The 23,960-nt window shown below is 36.9% G+C and overlaps 1 protein-coding gene across 5 annotated transcripts in view; it reads left to right on the top strand.

Annotated features, from left to right (window-relative positions):
• The window catches only part of LOC150089422 (GTPase-activating Rap/Ran-GAP domain-like protein 3), a 503,165-nt gene that overhangs the window by 404,654 nt on the left and 74,551 nt on the right, over positions 1-23,960 (top strand). For all 5 annotated transcript variants that reach the window (XM_090389444.1, XM_090389443.1, XM_090389447.1 and 2 more), the window contains exons 3-6: positions 7,815-7,898; positions 11,042-11,123; positions 13,496-13,611; positions 20,811-20,875. In XM_090389444.1, the coding sequence (XP_090245570.1) occupies positions 7,815-7,898; positions 11,042-11,123; positions 13,496-13,611; positions 20,811-20,875 (347 nt within the window). The remainder of the gene's footprint in view (positions 1-7,814; positions 7,899-11,041; positions 11,124-13,495; positions 13,612-20,810; positions 20,876-23,960) is intronic.

Genomic DNA, 23,960 nt, shown 5'->3' with positions numbered 1-23,960 from the left:
AGCCATTGAAGCTTGGGATAATAATAAAGGACCCATTCTTTGCAGTTCTCCAAATCATAAATTTTAAAGATGCCAATTATTAGGTTGATGACTTGACTGCAGGTTTTACGGGATGTATTAATCAGACTGTTAATGTCCCATAGACTAAGTGCGAAGTTCCCTCTCAACAGGGCTCTTCGGTTTTCCTAAGAACACAAATGTCTTTTGGCAACTCCCAAATTCGAAAAACTATAGTATTCGTGGATTGAAGATACTTGAATTTCTGTAGATTGTAATTAACAGGAAATGGCTTTTCACTAGTTTGACTGAGAGGGAGGGAATTACAGATGCTGAATAAGACTTTGTAAGAGACATTGATTAATTAACCTCACTGCCATGTTTTGAATGGAGTCTAGAAGCCTGAGAGAGGTTTTGAGAGCACCATCCCAGATGCTCACAATTGCGCGAACAAAAAGTTTGGTCATTGATCTTACGAGCATCAGATACCTCCCAAGATGAATTCTAACTCCTCAAAAGTTTTAAGAAGAAAAAAGATCTGCTTTTCACGGGTAACTTACCTTTTTAGTGAGTGACTAACATTTCGGAAAATCTCCGCATTTATGGGAGTGTATTGATCTTAAGTGGCATCGTAAGGTGTGCCATTACGATGCGTTCCCTATTCCTTCTTTATCTTGGAATATCTTCTTCTGCTACAGCCTTATTCCGCTCCTTTATTGTGCACCGCCAAGCGGGAACGGAACTTCCTTATCGCAGTCTTTACAGCTTACGTCTCCGTAAGGGGATATTTTCAAGTGGAGGCTAATTCTACTGCCCCTACAGAGAAATGTGCTGGCCTTCGTTTTAGATTTCCATTTTAATTATATTAGTACAGCGTGGTACTTCATCAAAAGCCGATTTGAAATTCAATTTGTTGATTTGCATGTTGTGCGACAGAAAGCAGCGTTTGAGCATTCGCCGGCGATTTTTGTGTAATTTGATTGCATTTCTGGCGATCCGCCTTACGGAAAGCGACAGCTATTAGGAACATCCTAATCTCTTGCAAAGTTTCATTAAATCACTAGGTGGATGCTCCCGACATCTTGCAGTTTGCTTATTCTTTTTTTTATCGCATCTCTGCTGCTGCTCATCGATTCGTTGAGCCAGTATGTTTTTTTAAGAGTTAAAGAAAGAAATATCAGGCGATGTCATTTGCCTTTAGCTAACTAAGTGTTTTTAGAAACACTATGATTCTTTTTTCGATATTAGCATAAAAGTCTTGGGTGTACTTGCCCATATCTTTAATCTTGTAGTTACAATGTAATGAAGAGAAATCGCTGCCGCATTTCTTAAGCAGATGTGTAATTTGAATAATTACTCGCTGATTTTTTTAAAGATGCCATCTTAATAAAACTAGTATTAAGTCCTTGAAATCTTTGCAAGATCAGATTACTTTAAAGGAGTATTATTAAGGGTCATCATTATCAGCCATGTTCAATCCACTTACTACCTAATCTGTCCAGCTCCTCTTGGGTACCATTCTGTTATTTTCTTAGTCTATGTGTCCTGCCCAAGACCATTTTAGTTTTGATAAGAATGTCCTTTACTTGAGTTTGCTGCCTAATCCACGTGTTTCTCTTCTTATCTAACAGTCTGATTTCTAATATAATTTGTTTTTAAGGGTACTTGGGAACAGTACCCTCTGATCCACCCATGTGTATAATGTCCATAAGTGGCGTGGTTCTGTAGTTGGCTTTCCTGTTTTTTCGGACGAAATCATAATTGGATGTTTTAAACAATAAAAATATTTCTGTTTTGAAGTTAAGTTCTTTTATCTGTCACCATAATTGTGGGTGTAGAAATTAACCCTGGCTAAGTGTTGGAATTTTTTTTTTAATGTTGTCCTGACTTTTCGTAGAATATGGAAGCCTTAAACACATCTGAATAGTCCGTGGTTTCCCATAGACTATTAAGTGCGGGGGGGGCTGTTGCATAAAGCTGCTACTTCTTGAATGCCTCAAAAACATTTCTGCTGTCTTATTATCAGGGCTATATCCTATTTCTTATAAACTTTGGTAAAATCAAAGACTGGGCGTTCGTTTTATAATGTGGTTAAGCTGCAATTTCACCGGGAAGAACAGAATATACGAAATTGGACCTTCTTCAGGCAGCCCAGAATATGTAGTTTCTCCACTGCATTGCAGCTGAACAATAATATCAAAGTAAATGGATAATTTACGTTTAATGAATTTTAGAAAAGTTAAAATGATTTCCATCATCACTTGCAAGTCTCAATGGACCTCTTCGGCTACCAAAGGGCCCAACAGCATTATGCATTCCCTTCTCTTTCGGACTTTATGCCTTGTGCGTGCCACTGATTTCACAGTAATCTTAGTTTCTTACCATCACCACACCCAGGTTCGCGAAGTTGTAAAATTACACCGAGTGTTTTCTTGCATAGTTGAGGTAGGGGGAAAAAAGCAAGTTAGACTGCTTTGTGAATGGCTGACTCGGAAAAAAAACAAGAGAGGCTTACATTTACTTTAAAACGAAAATAATAACAATAAATATTATTTTTTCTTCCAAATTCATAAAACAAAATGATTTTATGAAACAGCAACGCTGTGATAATGATGCCATTCTTATTAAATGCAACAGAACGTAAATTTTAAGTTTTAAAAATATTACTGTCAACGGATTTCGTGCTTTAAGCTTACACTTTCCCTTTCTTGTGTCCGTCTGTAGTTCAACGACTAATCTTTTCAAACAGCGCGAGGAGGAAAGAAAAATCTGCTTAGCAAGTCTACACACTAAGCTCGATGTATCTACCAAAAATGGATTTCTCCTGTGCATTCTTAAGGGGGAAAAAATCGATGTACATGTTTCTTTCCATGATTTTGAAGCTTTATTCCTGGCTTCGAGAATCCGTGGATGAAAACCTTCCCCTTAATACAATAAAAATGGCACAGAATTTTCGGACCATAAAGCGGTGCTACTGTCGTTACATTCTTATGACGCTCCTCACCCGGATCTCATCGAATGTGGCAATATCTACAGCAAAGTTAGAATAAGAATTTCTCTCTAGGCAAAGAATGTATACGCCATGAATTCACTGTATCAGCTCTTGAGAAAGCCTCAATGTAATTCTTTTGTGTAGAAAGAAATGCATTCATATTCCTTGGAAGCACCTTAGTTTAAGAAATGTAAAAAAAAAACCAAATACAGTCGATTCCACACAGCTTAAAATTTCTGACTGCCTTGGTTATCCTTGGCATTATTAAGAATTCATTTCTTCTCGGCAAAAGGTCATATGAATTGAAAAACTAAATAAATAAAAACTTTGATATTCAGTGAGGCGTGTAAGATTAATTAAGACGGGAGCTTTTCTCAAGATAGCCAAATATAATGGTAAGGTTAGACGCAGTCTAGCGCAATGTAATAGAAAAGCATTCATAGAATTACAAGGTCAAAATTTTAAGCTCTAGAAGCTGCATTATTCACAGAGATGACCCGTGAACATGTATTTTTAAGAATCACCCACCTGTTAACTCAGTAAAATGCACTGAGGATTTCCAATAGTCCTGACCTTCTATCTTGAAAAAGTAATTAATTAAATGTAGCCTGTTATTATACACTGTGATCATAATCTCTTTATAAAGATGAGCGAATTTTAACTCCAACAAAAAATTATGCTGAATTCGTTCTATTATTACTACATTCCTCAGCGTAGTTCAATGATTGCTTTTATAAGAAATTAGGATGCGCTGGTCTTTACTACACTGAATTCAATATCGTTTACTTTTTGCCTGCAGCGAAGCGTAAAGGGTATAACGCCACAACTGCGTGAGTTGACGCAGTCCACGGTAGCTCAGGCGTAACGCGCCAGCTCACGGAGTGGAAGGATCTGGGTTCGAATCCCAGTGTTGAGCATTTAGGAAGTTTTTCCGGCTCTCCTCCACGCCCGTGTTGAGTTAGTCGGTCTCAGGCCGTGGACGTGAGGGAATTTAACCTCACGAACCCAAAACCGACCGAAGAACACAACATTGTACACCCATACACACTTGAAAATTTAATACACCCGTTTTTGGGTGTATTAAATTTTCAAGGAGTCACCCCACTGGAGAGGGTGGCTCCTTACTCCTCTTAAGAAAAATATTCATTTAACTGTTGGTTTACTTAAAAATTTTAGTGATATAACAAAATAAACCTTTTTTTAAAAAAGCAAACTGAAAAGAAAATTTACAACTTGTCCCAAAAATTCTTGAAGTGCATGGTTTAACTGTGTATTTCACATAAAATATTTGGACATTTTTAAATATGATTAGGCAGATATGCTTCTTATGAGATTTACGAACAACATGCAAATAAAGCTAATTTATATTGATTTTTAAGAAAATAAATGAAGTATTTTTTTTTTTTTTTTGGTGTACCATGAATTCGGACTATGAAAGAATTTGTTTTAACAAATATACGTTTATTAATAGTTGTAGAGTATCCTTGGCTCACAATGACTTCACACTAGCGTTTAGGAAGGCTTTCATGTTTGCCTTTTGGATATGGTTATTAAGTTGGAATTTTAGGCTCCTCCACGCATTCCCCCTTAGGATTTAGTTCAGAAGTATTGGGAGCTCACTGTAAAACATCACACATTTTTCTGAACTGTCGTTAGCTACTGATCATGTTGAAAAAACGAATGCCATGGCTAGAAAATATTAGATTTTTGAACAAAAAGATAAAAATTCATCTTGAGAAGAGCCTGGTCAATAATGTGCAGAGGTCCTAGTCTTCTTGAAGTAGCACAGCTTCAGATGATTATTTAAGGTCTGAGTTATAAAGTGAGATAATTGTAGATCTGGAAACCGAATGCAATTAGTATTCTAAATTTATGGCACCGCGTTTTGTTCATCTATTTTCTTAAAATAAACAAATTATTTGCATATCGTTCACAGAACTTATATAAAATATATCCGAAAATAATATTTAAATATGATTCGGTATTTTTATGAAAAATACACTACTAATCCATGAATTTAAAACATTTTTGGGATGAAGTTATAAATTTAAAAGCAGTGTAGCATTTCAAAAGGTATTGAACTTTTTTGAAATGTTTCGCTGCTTCTATGGCTTCTTTTCAGCTTGCTTTTTAAAACGAAATATCAATTAAATATAATTTCTAAAATGGTAATATTTATGAAACTAAAAATTGAAAACAAAATTCAATTTGCTCAGCATAACTGTAACACATTGGTTACTGGGTTAAAAATAACAGGTCTTCGATATGAAATTAATTCTCCATGTCAGCATGGCGTTTGGGAATATCTGGCTTTGATTTCTGTTAGTGAGGTAACTTTATGAGGATGATGTAGAAGGTACCGTGATCGATAGGTAGAATAAGGGTCACAAGCAGTAAAGAACCACGGTGGCGGACTTGGTGGTTTGATAATTTTGCTTATCAGTGTTTAATAATTACTCCATTTCTTTTTGACAGAAAATGCGTAATTAATAAATTATGTCAATCATTTTTCAGATTTAATGAAAATTGTAAATACCCACTGGCCTAGAGCGATCACTTGGAGGTTACTGAGGAGGATCCTTGATTGTTCGTTTTATTACCACGAATTATTTTCTGGTTTCAGTGAACGCTAATATCGTCAAACAGCGATAAAGCAACAGGCATGCCTATTATTTCTGGTTTCCCACACAGAAAAGGGGATAGGAGCGGGAATATACTTTCTGAAGTGCAATTTTCATTACATATATCTTTATATTGATCATGAAATAACTTCAGTCGTTGAGGTCTTATACCTATTTGAACGGGTTAAAATTTAGGGATATTCCCGTTTTTGGCAAGAAATGTCAAATTTTCTATGCCATTTTTGAATGGGAAACAATTATCTAGCTACAATGTATTGCATACGGCTGGTCACTGGCTTCACCCTGGAAACAGATTTCATCCACCAAACAGGTACTCTGACACACGATTTACAAAAGTAGCAAACCTAAAGTCAGATTTCTCGTGGGCACACCTAATATAGGAATATTTCAAAAGTTCAAGTCTTGCAGAAAGTAGTCTAAGAGATCAGGCTTCAAATCAGGGAAGTTTTTTTACGATCAATCTGTATGTGCAGAGACACTTGCTTGGGCCCGATTTCAACTCAATATATCCACGATCAGCTGATAATATTTTTATCATATAACTAGCTGTAAACTCCTCTAATCTAGGTCAATTCGAGAATTGACCTAGATTAGAGGAGTTTTTTTTTTTTTTTTTTTTTAACTGCGTGGTAATATTCCGGATCCGAACCTTAAGTTAATATGTGTGTCGTGTAACCAGATTTCAGAATAATTTATTATTATTGCTTCTCTGAAACAAGTATATTGAGAAAAATATCAAAGAGTGTGAAGCGACAATAAGCAAATATTGATCACGGCGAGTTATAAATTTAGAATACATTACTGGAGAACATTAGACGAGGATACCTATTTCGCAACATATTATGCGAGAGGATCAGAAATTCTCGGCGAATAAAAGCATTCGTTCGAACATCTGGTGCTGAAGAGGCACTTTGTCATTTATGGACTGCATTGTACTGCGGGTTTCGTATCGAGAAAAACAAGGCACGAGAAAATTTCATAAGAACCATAGAACGGGAAATAGCTTATTTGATGTTCTGATTTATAAATAGAAGATTTCGAAACAGCCCAAGTTTGCTGAAATAGAGAAAACTTGGCTGATTTTAACGTTCCTCAACTATCAGAAATCATATTCATCTCGGACCTCCTGATTTTTTTTTAATATTAATTCATTGATACATACCATGTTCTAGTGCAGAGTAGTTGCGCATCAGTAACATTTAAAAAACAATTTTTAGCTGAGCTACATTTTGGATACGAAGCTGAGCGCAGTATTGCATATAACATCAACTGGAAAAGGTCTCTATTAAGATGTCTCCAAGACAAGTTTTTTTTTTTCTCCACACAATGGGCGAGTTAGTTGGTTTCAGACGAGAACTGCGTGCTCTTTTATTTCCGGGAATGCTCACAGAGCAAACATTCTTTCTGATAGCTATCCAGGAGAAGGATCCATGAAAAGGTAGAAGCATGCATTGTGGTAGGAAATCATGATTCATGATGGAATAGTGTTCCTTTTGTTTAGATTAGATAACCATGAGGAGGAAGGAGCAACCCTGTGATCAATTTTACTTGGTAAGAAGAATTCCCACTGATGTATTCTAAAGAATATGAACTTGGATAAATGATAAAGTTATCGATTTGCGTGTGACAATAAGCATTTTTCCAAAGTCACTTGCTCTCTTTGGAGCAAGCGGCAAAAAAAGGTAAGAATAATTTATTTATTTATACTAAATTGGCTGCGTTTGTTTAAATAGCTCATTTCTGCTAATCGTGCTTATCACATCCCACTAAGGAGCCAACGTGACTTCGTGAATTGTTCTTTTATTCTATTAATTAAGGATTTCTTCGGTAACAACAGCTGTGGGCCAGCTTTAATTTTAATTCTAGACGCACCTGTTGCTCGTAACATTACCAGCATCAAAATTTATTCCATTTGGCATTACCATGTAAATGATTGCAATCTAAAGCGGGGAGGAAAACATTTAATTAGGCTTACTCGAGCAGGAAAGGTTATAAACAAAGTTCAGTCCTACGAAACTGAAGATTCGGTTAATATTAAACAGTAGGCATCTCATTAACGTCAAAGAGCAGTTTGTGCAGTTTACCTTAATTGAGTTAATAAGCTAATTTACTCTAGACTTTTGATTCTTTTTCAATTCATTCTTACAAAAACATTGATTTATTTTATTTTTTTTCTATTCTAGCTTGCATCATGCGAAGGCGATGGAGCAGAAAACCTCGTTCGAAGATTTCGGGTCGAGACGGGAGATAGAGCGGATAAAGATGAAGTATTCAATTATTTTTTTTCTTTTCCTTCCACAATTTCAAATTCATGAAAACAATGTTATCCGAATACAAGATTCCTCCGCCTTATTTCATTCTTTTCTGTCTTTCTATAAGACACAAAAGTTTCCAACTTCTTTATTTATTTTGGTTTCCTTTCATGAGTTTTCCCCATACTTTCACTCTCGGCGATTATCCTTTCATTCCGTGCTTTTAACCTTTATCTTCCCTCCAACGTAAGGTGGGATTTATCTCCTCCGTTACTGTCTTATCGGTCTTTAACCATTTGATCCGGACTTTACCCCCGCTGTCCTACGATGCACGTATTTGATTTTCACTCTTAATGGATGTGTAGCGATTATAAGCACCCTAACTTTCTTTCTCCCCACAGCTATCGTCTTAATAAACTTAGCTGGAAGTGAGAAAGCGCGAGACCTCACAACTGGCGCCTGTGCACCAGAGATAACAGTTTCACAGAACCAAATTCCTACCAACGGAATACGCCAATGCGTTGGTAGAGTTAATGAGACTGGAGCAAATTCGAATTTTTATAATGCACGCTGAAGGGTAATTCACTAACCTACTTACTTCCAGCTCGGACTCTTATAAAAGCTACTAAACTAGCTGAAAAGTTTTCGGATCGAAAAGGCTTAAAATTTTAGAGTATGAATTAAATATTGTATTAATTTTGCGGTATCGTTCATCTGGAAGCCGTGCTCCTCCCCACTGCCTCTGCAACTTTCATTAAGCAATTTTAACCGTCATCAGGGTCCCATCTTTTTGTAATTTGCAATGTGCTTTCATTACTTATATTTAAAAAATATTGGGTTATGTATTTTGAATGTGAAATGTATATATTGTTTATCAGGCGTTTTTGCAATTAAGAACACACGCCTGTTTGTCGGTATATCCGTTGCAACAACTCGACTTCCAGGGAACAGATTTCTCATGAACTTTTACGTTTGGCTCTTTCAGAAACACTTGTAGGTCCTTTCTAAATTTTATTAAAATTGGATAAATAGAACTTCAATTTTCCATGTTCGATCGCCAGTCTTCTATAGTTGACACTTTCTTAAATTTAAAATTTTTTTTTTATCCATATCTTTAGATATCATCGATAATATCTAAAGTCTTCATTCGAGGTTATAATCAGCCGGTCTCAGGCGGAGGGAGTAAGGTTTCACCTTGAGTTATTCCAGTTTTTTAAACCTGCACAATATGCAAATTGTTCATGAACGTACCCACTCAAATATAAAGTGGTTTCGCCACTTGCCACTCGTTTGGAGAGATGTCGGTATTTGAAGAGGAATTTATAAAGTCCTCTTCAATCGAGGCTGTAGTTAGCCGATTTCAGGCGGAGAGAGGAGGGTTTTCTCCTTTAAGTTAAAAATGCTTTGTAATTAAAAGCCAATATAAATTGGCTTCAAAGTAACTTCCACGATGGTATAATGCCACTCGTCACCCACTAAATGGGATATAATATAAAGAGGAAAGACATGAAAATAATTAACCGATACAAAATCTGTCTGTCTTAAAACTAATGTTAAATAAAAATTGCTAGGAAACTCTAGGGATGCTCTTTTTATTTTACCAGACTCTAGAAGCTAGTGCGCCTGTGAGAATTCCTATTCAATAAAAAGCCGAGGGATGTACAATTTCCTGCGATCTGTTTCGTTGTGACTGCAAGTTATCAGAGAACGGAAGTGTGTCACCTACTTGGCAAAAATCCCTTACATTCGAGGACATCGGTGCACCTCTTGTGTCTGATAAGAGAGAGGGAAAAAAAACAGTATTATGCAGTGAGCTATCAACAAATTATTACATCCAGGAAGTCGTTGGCATTCACCGGATGTGTCCATATTTTAAACGTCATCGTAAAGAATTATTATCTGTCTTGGGGATAGTAAAATGGCAAAGGAAGCCGATATACAAACAAACTACGTGGATAGCCTTTTAACTACAAGAACCATCTTCGATCTTCTGTTCAGAGATTTTTGTTTTTTAGTTCTCTGCTCCGCAGGCATTATTTTCCTTTTCCAGGTGATCAATAAAGGATTTTATCTGACACTTGTTAACATTCATTTTGCCTAAGGAAATGCGTCCTTATGTAGAATGCTCTTCACAGATTCACCTGCCACCGCAACATTCAATTTATCCTGAAATAATAATAAAAAAGGTATCTAAATTTGCATTTTACCTCTTGTGACTTTCCCCATATTACATTAAACAATACACGTTGTGACATGTCAGAAACACAGCTTTCTGGCCATAATTTGAAGCATTTTACTTTGAGTTGAGTTGAGTCCTCTTTATTCGGTGGAGCGGTCAACCTGATTCTTTCCAAACTTATCAGGAGACTTTAATAGATTCTCGAAAACTTTCCCCTTGTTTACTTATATTTTTCGGTTTCTTACTGGCATTCGAAACAGCCATTTCTATGCCTTGTCTTATGTGAAACACGGTTTGGGACTTCTTATTCTTTTCTCTTTTAGGTTCTTTCTTAAATTGTTCTTCTAAGAAGTCTATAGTAAGGGACGGTGCGATGCTCGTAGATAGTTTATCTGGCATGATAGTTATCGGACTTAAGTATACCTGTCACACCCACCTGACGTGTTATCATAACTGGTTGCAGCAACGCTGCCATCAGCCTATTTCGATGGGTGTTATCAGAACCACTTCTGTATTTAAATACTAAGTGAGCTAGGTATTTCCGTACACTGGTTGACCTAAGTATATGTCTTTCAGAAGTAAGCGTGGCCATGGTCCTTATTATAGTCCCATATATGGAGCTGTGTGAGGCACCTATAGTAGTTGTAGTAAACGGCGGACTTTTGTAGGTTCCTCAATTGTTCCATGTTGTTATTGTGATGATTAGAAGTCCATGACAAGCACCATTAGTATCTTTAACAAGTTTCTCATTCGATGTAGAAACTTAACTATTATAAATTGAGTTTCCTTTAACTACAAATAGTTTGCTATAATTTTAGACTGAATACTAATTTATCTCAAATCTAGAATGATTCTATTTACATTTGAATTAAATGTAGAAATTCCAAACTAAAGACAATCTCTTCATTTAGCTGTTTCTAATTAAATGTTCCGATTAATTTCTTAATTATTATTTTGAACAAGCGCGTTGCTTCCGCAGGTATATGGATCCCCCAGTACGCCTGTTTTGGAGAACCCAGAATATCAAACAAGATGGTACTTCAAATACTTCCTGGGAAAATGTGAGTAATTTGCTATAAATATGTAGATACTTTTATTGGTTTTTATATTTTCATCATTTACTTCGAGTTCAGTTCACTTCAAAAGCAAACAGTTGTTAATTATCTTCACAATAAGCATTGATGACCTCTTTCACCACTTTTAAGGTAGTTATACCATCAGTGTAGTCTATGCTTATTCGCTGACCGGCTACTTTATTAGGACCACGCAGGTTTGAACTGTATGCAATAGTGAGTCAAAAAGGGTCACTGTGTGTGACTGCGCAGAAAAGCGACTTGAAATAGAGTGACATGACTAGTGTCCAAATCACTTCACCGGCAATGAGCATCGGATAAGATCTCACGGACTTCCAGAGAGGTGCTTCAATCTTTAACGAACGGAAAAACTCCAGGAAAACATCCGTTAAAAGCACCCACAGAACGAGGTGATGGACGTCTGGAGCGGATAAAAGAATGACCACCCATACTGACCTTGACTCACCTGGGATGTTGGGCTCACGTTTCAGCCTCACTTTTTAAGGATGAGGCAGCAGATGTACGCGGATCTTTGGGCAGTGCGTCAGGAGCTCGGTGGTGTGCATTAGCCAGCATTGCTTCCTCGGTATATATCCTGAGGTGTATCCCTATTTCTCTGAAATTTGGTCATCCGCCCTGCTTATACCTAAACAAGTACCTCAGTTTTGAATATTGGTTGCTCAGATGGAGGAACAGGGTGATGGGCCACCCTCTTACTATCTCCAGATTTATCTTACAAGCAAATCTGGGCACCACTCCCTGGACACATCTCATCATGACAAGAAATGCCCTTACGCTTGCTTAGCGTATTGATGCTCCATCGCTATCCACATTAACCTCTGGCCAAAAGAAGGCATGTCCCCGAATCATGTCTCCCTCTACTGCTTACATTGAAATACTAGTTCCCCGAGGGACATGTTTCCCATTTGCCTTCGGATCTTTATGTTCTGTGAAGACAAGCCTAATCTTAAAGATTAATCCTTAAGGTTAATCTTAATCTTAAAAGGACAATAATCACTTAACGAAATCCTTAAGAACTTTTACCAGATAATGAATCTATGATATGCTCCTGGACATGACTGACTACTGCATTTTTCTTCCTTTACTTGCCTATCTGTATATGACAAAAGACTGTTTTCATGCATTTGTAAGTTGAATCCTGTAAATTCTCGGGTCAAGCATAAATGTACATTGCACATGTGTTCCTAGCACCTCACTCTGTAAATATTCACACCCTTCTGGTATATTGCCGTCCTGGGGTGCCCTAAGGTTTCTTGTGGTAAATAAACTGATTTTAACAATAATAATATGGTTTTCTCCAAAAAGGCGCTAGTATAAAATGTGCAATGTCGTGGGGAGGGGGTGTTTTAGTGGCATATCCTTGGTTACCAGATCCAAATAGAGAGAACCTCGAATGCCAGTAAATATCTGAACATCGTTGAGGATCAGGTACGCTCAGGGGTACTTTCAAGGTGGCAATGCAACCATCACGTGCCAAATGCGTAAAATAGTAGTTTGAAGAACACGAGCGAGACGTCAACCATTTGCCATGGCTAACCCAATCGTTGTATCTCAATTTCATTGAGAATCTGTGAGATTGAGACATTGGGAATTGGTCCTTCAATGTCCCTCGTGCTGATTTCAGCTGCATGTTGACTTTATATCATCTCCATTAGTCCGAATTACGTCCCCCCCCCAACACGGTACCGAGATTCGGACTAAGATTCAAGACTACCGTATCAGGTGGCCTGAAAATCTATCGTGTCTACGTTCACAATTATTTGTGTGATATGAGTTTATTTACCATCTCATTCAGTTGGACAGCACTGGTCATTAAAAAAAAGAGAAAGTTATCACATTTTAATTACTTCAGTTTATATGGATGCATTTCTGAAGCATTTAAAACTAGAGGTACCCAGATACTTAATGCACATCAAGATTATGTGCCCTTCATAAGTACATTCTCTTGTCGCTGTCTCACAGGCCAATATATATTTTTATTTTATGTTTATACACATGATTCATACTGACATGCTTTCTTCTTGTATTCAATACAGACCCCGTTAGCTTATTAAGATACTACATTCATCTTCGCTGTGGGCTTACGTCTCGGAAAGGACTTAATCTCACTCGAAATTTCTATACCAGTGTAATAGTAAAACCCTTTTCAAATCACATATTATGCACACGACATTACAATAGCTGTTTAATTTAAAAATATAGGAGTACATATGCCATCTACAAAATTTAAGGAACAACATTAATACTATAAGCTTGGTGTAAGAAACAGTTTTGTCTCTTGAGGGTGCATTTATTATGGACCTCTTTCATCTCCAACAAAACTTTTTCTTTGCTTTCAGTGCACCAGAATTACGTTGGAGCAGATGCTGAGAAGACTCCCTTTTTCTTATCTGTTGTTTTGACTGATGCTAACCAAGGAATACAGCAATACAGGGTGGTGCTATGGCGGAAAACAGTAAGTGTGGTTTCCATATAATACAGGAAGGGTGGTCTTCCCAAGAAAACTTGTTAGTAGAAGCTAAACGATGTTGAAAACGCTATTTTGTTTAAATGTGTTAAAACTTATCTTTAATATTAATTTATATTTTGTATACTCTAATTTTAGTGTGTTTATTTTTGGAATTCCAGGAATCTGTTATTAAGAATAAGCTAAACTCTTTAAAATCTGGCGCCCTTGGAAGATTTATAAGTGATTGAGATGTAAATAAGTTCACTTGTGAATGAACTTATTTACATCTATAAACATTTATAATGACTAGAAGGTACTACTAATAGTTAAATGCAAATAATAGTTCAGATTGTTAAATGAAAACAAAATCCAAAAACAGTCACGGAAAATGTTGCCATGCATTGCGATGTCAATTTTAAATGTATTCTGCTACAGGAATAGAGAGAACATTGGTTAATGTGCTCCAGAGAAAAAATAATTTTGGAAATGGAAGATAAAAATTAAATATTCTTCTTTTTAAGGAGTAATTAAAACGAACTATTAGTATTCGTCATGTGGTTCAAGGCCTTTGATGCACCAGCCAAAAATAATAATAGATAAATAAAATAAAGCGAAGTACTTGTGAATTTCTCGACGCTTTCAGCGTCAACTGTGCCAAGATAATTATTGACCTCAGTTAGGTTCCCTCTAAGATGTCTGAATTGCCAAAATCGGTAATAGCTCACTTATTCGAAGTCTTTCCTCATACGGATATCTCTTTGCATATTTCACCAAGCGGGTTGTTCTTCTTGAAACCTTTGTACCTTTACAAGAAGCTCGATATCTTTTTGTATTTCAAGGCGGTCTCACAACTTCCTGCAGTGGAAGTTGTGAGTATTATCACCTCATCTCTACAAGCAAAGGTTCGATAAATCATCGATAGAACATCATGGGCCTTCCTTGTGCGTGGCGACATTGCACGGAGAACTTCATCTGCCTGTGCCGTAACTCCTGAATCCCATTCTTCTTCTACCGTTTTTAATTCAATTAAATGCATAAGTTATTTCTTGTTACTATTCTCCAAGTATTAGACATTGCATTTTGCTTCATTAAAATCAACATATAATTCTGATTTTAGTAAAGTGCCATGGAAAAATCGATCAAATTTCTCCATGGCACATAGCTTTTTGACCAGTTGGCTCTGTCGAACGAGAGGACAAAATACTATTCGGGTGCTGGGAACTCCTGAAACTAGGCAACTCTATTTGCAATTCCCGCAGCCATTCTACTGTTTTCCATGTCTGTATTCACTGCGTCTGTTCCATGGTCAGTTGGTGAGCACATAAAGCCAAAACATCTAGGGATGGAGAACCTACATCTCCTTACGAGATAAATCGACTAACTGGACCTTGTTTAGAAGGCCGTGTAGAACTTCCTTTCGTTACCGATGCTAATAAAACACCGTGTCTAGCTTTAGGAACCGAATTCAGATCTCCTGAAACGGGCGATGAAGAACGAAAAGTTTGGATTAATTAATAATTTTAGTATCTTCTTCTTCTTTAATGCTACCGAATGGCGTTTGCGACTTCGTTTTGATATTGTTCTCTGTCTAGCGCTGCGTGTAGAATTTGTGCTGTTGTCATGTGAAGACAGGTGTTGATGTTATCTAGCCATGCCATTTTCGGTCTGCCTGGGCGTTTCTTGCCTTCGATCTTTCCCTCCAGGATGAGTGGTAGTAGGTGAATTTTAGTATACTAATGTTAAATAATTGAGTTATTATGCAATTTTTGATATGTAGACCACTGCAGTTCGATACCTTTTTAATAAAATTAAGCGTCCTATACTGTTGATAATGTATTCAACTGAGCGTCCGTCCTAGATTTTGGGAATCTCGAGTGAGAGAATTGGTGTAGGGGAAAAAAGGACAGCAAAAAGTTCTTGGAATCGAGGACTACCCCCGTGTTAGGATTTTAGAATCACTTTCATTCTTGGGGCCAGGTTCATTACATCCCTTCATGTAACACCCTAACGTATTGTGATCTTGAAGTTGCAATTGTACTGAACTTAAATGATAAGACGGTTTATCAAAATGAAGTGCTAAAACAGAAACTGCCGCATATGAGCAATCGCTTTGTTATTGCTAAAGTTTTAATTTAATTTTTATTAAAGTTTTAAAATTTAAAATTTTTTTAAGTTTTAATTTTAAAGTTTATTTAAATTATATCATTTTCTGAAATATACACACCATCTTTGATGTGACCTACAAATTATGGTTAAATTTGTATGATGCATCAAATTTAGACATTGTCTAAACACCAAAGAGTTAATCTTATCATCGCAATTTAGACCTTGCTCGGTAATTAACGAAGGTAGCTTTTAACATCCAGCACTCCGTAATAGCACATTGCAAATGGGATCAGCTGGAACCACGAAACAGTGGATTTAAGCCTCTGCTAGTTGTGGTATTTCGTCTTCTCTTAATTACACATATTAGACTACTACTTTAGTTACTTCAGCATCAATTTTCATTCTGCATCCTCTCCTCCATCTCATTACTGGCGCGTGTGTGTAAGCGTTTAAGACTTAAACCAGAAAGGTTAGGAATCAGTAATTAACTGTCATTAAAGGTTTGTTTTTACATTTTGATGTAGTCTGCCAGATGGTGCTTTAAATAACCCCTCGAACAGCGAAGTATTCTGAATGGTGAGTTAGTTTTGTATTTAGAGTTAATTCCCACTTAGTATTACTTAGAACTTTCTCTCTAGTTTATACAGAAAAGGTTTTTGGATTTTTTTTTCTTATTATCTCTCTTTTGTATATAAAGCGCATCGCTTTAGGTCCAGGTCACACTGGACGCGATTTCAGACGAAGTTCTTCTTGCAGTATCTCGCGAATCGCTGGATATCTGTGGTCTTATAAACTGTTCTGTTTTTGAATACAGACCAACAGAGCAGTAGGAATGTTCAATCCAGAGAGCTGAGTTTGGCTATGAAAGCAAGTTGAAAAGAATAATATTACGAAATGAGTCACTGCCACTGAGATGACTGGAGGATATTTAAACCATGCTACATTTAACGGATTAACATTAAATGTCTGCAGAATGTAAAAACCAATTTCATAAAAATTTATGATTTAGGTAAAAATAAAAATATTAGATAAACGGGCAAATATGAAACGCACGGATTTATTAAAAAGGAGAAACTAACTAGGATGCAGTATCAAATCCTTCACCCCTGTAAATAATCTCTACCAACGTTTAAAAATTTAAATTAAATAAACACGAAAATATAATAAATTTCCTTTCAGTGTCATTAGTGATAATTAGTGAATGCCAGATAACACGGAAAATTTAAGAACCAACAGCTTCTCGTTTGAGCATGTTCAAAATTTCACCTATATATGTTCGCAGATAAACCAGTCCAACTCTATTACTAATGAAATTAAGTTCCGATTCCTGAGTGGAAACAGATGTTTCTATGCAGATGAAAAACTAACGAAGTCCCGAGTATTGAACAGACGTGTAAAATTAAGGATATACAAAAGTCTTATTAGACCAGTTGTAACATACTGGTTGTGAAGCTTGGACATTAACGAGTAAAGATGAGCGGTTGTTGAGAGTGTTCAAGCGTAGAATTTTGCGAAAAGTCTTTGGGCCCGTACAAGACGTTGATGAACCATGAACTTGACAATCTTATTCAGGGTGCGGACATCGTCAGATTTGTGAAGAGCCAGAGACTTGCCTGGTTGGGACATGTTATGAGAATGGATGACAGCAGAACAACTAAGAGGATAATGGTGGAACCTATCGGTGGGAGGGCAAGAGGGAGACCGCGGAAAAGATGGGTGGATGACGTAGAAGAGGACTTAAAGACCATGAGAATAAGAAGTTGGAGAAGTTTGACTTCTGGGAGGGCTTACTGGCGGAACATCGTTGAGAAGGCTAAGACCCACCATGGGTTATAACGCCAGAAGAAGTAGTGACTAATTTCTTGTGCGGAAACGGAAACATTAAATTTCTCTCTATGAATAAAGGCTCTGTGCCTCCTATCGCTGCAGTTTACCTTGAATAGTATTTAGTACAGACTAAGTAATGTTTCAGTATTTATGAGGTAGTGAAACTGATTATTTTTATCTTATTTTTTAATTCTGAATCTGTATAAATGTCTTTTGGACAGATTTAGAACTTTTAGCATATGAAGGAAATATGCTGAATTTATTCACAATTTGCAAGTTGTGTGTTGACGCAACAGGTAATTCAGTTCTTTAGTATGAAGGTGTTTGAAACGTTTATGGCCTGCACATGAAAGAGTACAGTATTAAAAATTTCTGTATTTAATGTTTAGCATTTCAAGTAACCCACCAAGTTTTCATGCAGTTTCAATAATGCCTTTTTTTTAATTACAAGTCCTGAATTCAACAAAGTTGTGGGAATGAGGAAAGGTGGTTGGTTGGTTGATTGTTGTAGGTTTTTAGGTTCATCAACAACTTAGGCCATATTGTGTCGTATATAATGTCTATAAGTTTTTCGTGTCCTGTGGTCATTTTGTTTTTTTTTTTTTTTTTGCTGGGCGAAAAATCCGAGTTTCATGGAGAGAAAACCGTGCTCCACTCGCCCGAGACCGACTAAGCCAGTCAGCCACGTTGTGAGACAGACAACCTATAAAACTTCCTCTCATCCGGGATTCGAACTCCGGTCTTTTTCACGCGATGTGGGGAGGACTATGATTATATCAGCTGTGCTATCCACGAAGGCGATGAAAGATGGACAAAATCAGTTACCGTTTAGTCATCCGATATTTTAGAAAAAGGGACTACGCCATGGGATATGGTTACAACATTAGGAAGGATGTCCTTTCCTATTCCATGATTAAAAAAGTGGGAAGCAGAATTTAAAAGAGGAGGGAGAGCCTGGAAGATGACCTACACTGTGGAAGACCTGCAACCTCCATCACTCCAGAAGTTGACAGTGTGCATGATCTGAACGACGAATGACAGTTCGATAAATTTCGAACATCTTGAACAGCTCACCTGAACGTGCGTGCGTGCTACATAAAACAGACTCTCTCTATGAAAAAGGAGTCAGTACAATAGGTCCCAAAGTTGTTGACAACAGATCAAAAATGCACAAGTGTTGTTAAATTAAGTAAACATTTGCAACTTTTCGAGCAGATCCAGCAAATTTCCTTGTAAGATTTGTGACCATGAATGAGACGTGGGTCCATCACCTTTAGCCAGAGACAAAGGAGTAGTCCGAACAGGGGAAAAGCAGCGTTGCTTCCCCTCCAAAGAAAGTCGAGTCAGTTCCTTTTGATGGCAAGGTGATGGCATCTGTTTTTTGGGATGCTAATGAAGTATTGCTAGTGGATTACTTCCAAAAAGGCCAGACAAGTCACAGGAGGATATTACACAGCCCCTATGAGGCGTTTGCTTGAAAACATCAAAGGCAAACGCCAAGGAAAAACTCAGCAAAGGAGCCTTGTTCCACGAGGACAACGTCCTTGCTCACAAATCTGTCAATGTTATCACTGTACAGCATGAGTGCAGTGCACTGCATTAGCGTAGCTTCCAAATCTTAGACCATCCCGCATATTCATATGCGGGATGCATATGAAAAATACCTAGCTGGCATCAATTTTTCCCACAGACAGTGGATGCATTGCTGAAGGCCCAAGTGAAAACTTTCTTCGTAGCTGGACTCAACGCACTGCAGCATCGGTGGCAAAAGTGTATTGAGTTAAAAGGGGATATTCAAAGGGGTCGTTGAGAAGTATTATAACAACAAAGAGAAAAACAATAGGCGGTTCAACGTCAATCACTTCTCTTATTCACTCCCACGAGTGAGCGGAGGAAACCTAAAGATTAATTAATCCCGTGACACCTATTATTAATTTTCTCTGTACTACAGCTAGTAATACTCGAAAGGTAATGTGACCTTAAATCACAAAATATTAGAGGAGATTTTAAAAAAAAGCTATGTTTTGAATTGAAACATTTCATTGTCCCTGCTGGCTTTGCATCTCCTCATTTGATACAAAATACGCATGGAGGTAAATTGGCTACACCAGTGTGAGTGGGATGAAAAGGGATATTCAGAATACTACCCTACTAGAGCAGTGGCACTCGAACGTCTTCGACCAACGAACGCTCCTCTTTCAAGTCTCACTCTGCTCTTCGGATTCTCCTACTCCTTTCTCCTCCTAACGGATCATTTCATAAACTTAATAGCGCAGTGGTATTTTGATATTTGCAATGTTATTTTGAGACATACATAACGAAGCCCCCAAGAAGAAATGGCTCGCGATCCCACCGTTTGAGAGGAATTGCACAGAATGGTCAAAAATCGTCCACATGAAGGCCGAGCTAAAAGAATCAGATGGGTGGATGTTGGCAATGGGTGCAAGATGAACAATATCTGTAGACTTAATATTTACTGAGTGTAACTGCAAAAAGAGTACTGCAAAGAAGAAAAAAGAGAAAAGTACTGGGAATCTACACAAGCATGCTGCAGTTAATTTGATTTAACTTTTTTTTTTTTTTTTAAAGAGGAGGGGGTGGTAATGCCTATTCGAATAACTCGAGACGCAACAGCGAAAAAATGAGGTACGAGTAATGACATTTAAATCATTAGTTGTATTCTGTTCTTTTTGAAACGGTGTCTTTTATAAATGCATAGCACAACGGCAAGGCAATTCAAGAAGTGCCTCCATCTAATAAGATGTGCATTTCATGGTAAACGTAGTCTGCTCGCTGCTACGCACAAATTATGGCTATTGTCAAGTATATAATGATGATTCTACAGCCATCCTAGTATGAGGCTTTTGTTCCATATTGACTTGAGCATTTAAAGAGCTTACATTTTCTTCAAAATATTTAAGCCTATTTAGTACGCAAACTTTATACCCGCTCAGCAAACTGTTCCAATTCTTGATATTTGCAGAAAGCCCAAGCAATTACTTAAAATATGAATTAAAGTCAAACCCTCGCTCAAATTAATACGTTTATTTAGTTGAAAGTAATGCCACTTGCTTTTTTCCAATCCATCCCTCTTTTGCGTCCTGACTTTCTATCTCTCGCTGTGCTGTTTGAAAATTATTTCCTTTCATCTGTGACGTAATGCAGCGGAGAAAAGAAAAATTAAAAAACAGCTTCATTGATTTAATTAGTTTCGTGAGTAATGAGAAATACTCGTGCAGTAAGATTAATGAAATGCGATTTCTTTTTTCTAGGGTTCCCAGAAGATTTGCCTTTCACACACTCCAAGCAAAGCGCTCACAGTCAAAGCAATATTGAGGTGAGTCACTTTAATGCCGAGTTGTATTTTAGAACGAAGCGCTTTCTTAGCTATTTTAAAAACAGTTAAAGTAAAGTCAGTTTAAGATTCCGGAAAATTTCTGACTTCTTAGGAGAAGATTAAAATTCCTACATTTATATTGAGTAGAATATATTCATTAAAAAGAGATTTCATAAACTGTTTGCATATATTTTTATAATACTGCACTAATTTTCTAAAATGAGCTAATAAAACTATTAACTAGACCAGCGTGACAGAGTATGGTTCATTTCCCTGAACATGAATCGTTGAGGAGGCTTTCCATTCTGCAGTGAGTTGATACTGGCTGCAGTTTGTCTTTTAGTTCGAGGAAATGAACATTGACTTAAAGAACCCAAGCAAACATTGCAAACCAGAGTTTAATCATATCAACAACCTCTCAGTTGTTATGTTTAATACAAAAGACGTTGAGGAAGCCTTGCAACATTTAAAAAAGACTATTCTCACGGCCATGACGGGCTGCCCCTTATCTTTGGAAGAAATGTATTTCTACTCTATCATATCCTCTTTTAACAAAGAGGATAATAATTGTAAATATCATTCTTAGCTGGCCAAAAGTAAAATTAAACCTTAAGTTTTTAGAAAATGTACTCAAAGATTGAGATTTATTCACAAAGTTATTCATAGTAAATGTTTAAATAGCACTCTCTTATCAGGAATTAATTTTCATATTGCTATAAAAACCACACGTTCTAAAACCTTTAACTATTGAAATTTAGAACAGATATTGGGATTGAGAAATGCAATCCGATTAACGCCTTTCTTCATGACTTAGAGCCCGTTCATATCTTATGTAATTTATGATGAACAATTAAAGGAGATTTATTTAAGTCAATGATGCAATATTTCTGCTGCTTCATGTAGATCAACCTGGTATAAAAATATATTGGAAAATAATTGTAAGAAGTAATTAATAATTTAAAAATAATAATTAAAACTCCTTTTGGTGAATGTGGTCTTGTGGCCTAAATAATGATGACGCTTGGAGATGCAGTTTGGGGAGCGGCAGCATATTATATTTCTTTTTTTAAAGAGGAGTTTCTTATTAGTAATTCAACGGCTCCCTTTACAGGGAGCATTCGATTAGACTTTACACATACGAGAACAAATCAAAGGAAAGGTATTGTTTTGCCGGGACATCCCTTAAAATTAGAATTTGTTTATTTATAATAATTATTTGTTTTTCTATCGTGTTGGTACGAGTTTACCTTCTGCATGGTTCAAAAGGAGAATGGGCGGTTGGTGGGCGTAATAATCTGCTCATTTATTCAAAGTGATGGTGCGTGTCATGTCATTCACTAACGTGGAAAGCCGAGTGATGTATGATGTTTAACTCTAGGCGAAAAGCATCGAAGATCTACCGTGTAATGAAGACTTCGCTTTCAGCCCGAAACCAAATGAGGGGAGTATCTCCATCCTTCAACGGAGAGGGCCGAAAAGTTTATCCACCGTTATCAGCTGACGATGTCATTAGTCTGTTTTCTAGGACATAAACGGCATCACAGCAACAGATCCCCTGTTGTAAAATTTAACAGTGAACAGCGGGAATTTTCGCGAGTATCTGAATCCAGTTTTCACAAACAAACCTCGTCATCCTGTCCAAAGGAGATGTTTGAAACACAGCAATGCGCTTCTCCCCGCTTTATGTGCAATGGTATCAATGACCAGCGGAAAAAAAACACAATCCAACTTTTGATTCAACTTCCTATTAATAAGTCATGTTCCTACACTTAACTAATTTTCTTACTTTCATCGAATAGCGAAAGTCTTAAGATCACAGAAAACACTCTGAGAATGAGTACCAGAAAACTTGAACAAATTTAAGTAGCATTTCATTGGCTATAAACAGTTATATTTTCACATTAAGATATAAAAAGTCACGTGTTCGCCCTTGACTTATTGACATGATCCCATATATATATATCATCATCATCATCATCCATTTTCAATCCACTGCAGGATGAAGGCCTCTCCAGCAACTTTCCAGTTCCTTCTGTTTTGAGCACTGGCCATACATTTACTACCCAAAAACTCATGAATTTCATCTATCCATCTCCGACTTTGTCTTCCAGGTTTTCTTCTAGCTCCTCTTGGATACCATTCTGTTATTTTCTTAGTCCATCTATCATCATGTCTTCGAGCTATGTGTCCTGCCCAAGACCATTTTAGTTCTTTAGTTTTGATAAGAATGTCCTTTACTTGAGTTTGCTGCCTAATCCATGTGTTTCTCTTCTTATCTAACAGTCTGATTCCCAATATAATTCGTTCCATTCTTCGCTGTGTAGTTCTCAGCTTCTCTTCCATTCTTTTGGTGAGTGCCCAAGTTTCACTTCCATAAGTCATGGTGGGGAGTATACATTGATTCATTATTTTACGTTTCAGACAAACTGGGATATTGCTCTTCAGTATGTGACTATATTTCCTGAATGCTATCCATCCAAAATTTATTCTTCTCTTGTCTTCCAGCCATTTATCATTATTACAGCTAATAACTTGTCCCAGATAAGTATATGACTCCACCTTTTCAATTACTGCTCCTTCAATCATTATTTCCCTTTCCGTGGCATACTTGTTCATCATTACTTTTGTTTTAGCCATATTCATCTTTAGTCCAAAATCCTTACTAACTGTGCATAACTGATTAAGATTTTCCTCTAATTCTTTGGGATCGTGGCTTATGACCACAATGTCATCTGCAAATCGTAAATGGTTTAGATACTCTCCGTTCACATTGACTCCTTTCTGCGACCAGTCTAATCTTCTGAAAGCTTCCTCAAGGGCAGCAATAAACAGCTTCGGAGATATTGTGTCTCCTTGTCGAACTCCTTTCTCAATTTTAAATTTCCTACTGTCTTTGTCTAGTCTAATAAAGGAGGTAGCACTCTCATATATTTTCTTCAAAATCATAATATATGGGGTATCTATGCCTTGTCTTTCCAGTGCCTTATGCTGTATGGAGTCAAATGCCTTTTCATAATCCACAAATGCCAGGCATAATGGTGTTTTATATTCATTTGCTTTCTCCATTAGCTGTGATATTACATGA

This window comes from Mastigoproctus giganteus, chromosome 2 (genome assembly GCF_048544385.1).
Source record: "Mastigoproctus giganteus isolate SK-2022 chromosome 2, ASM4854438v1, whole genome shotgun sequence".
NCBI classification, from domain to species: domain Eukaryota; kingdom Metazoa; phylum Arthropoda; class Arachnida; order Uropygi; family Thelyphonidae; genus Mastigoproctus; species Mastigoproctus giganteus.
Note: the sequence above shows the minus strand (reverse complement) of the source record. Positions and strands in the feature narration are given on the sequence as shown.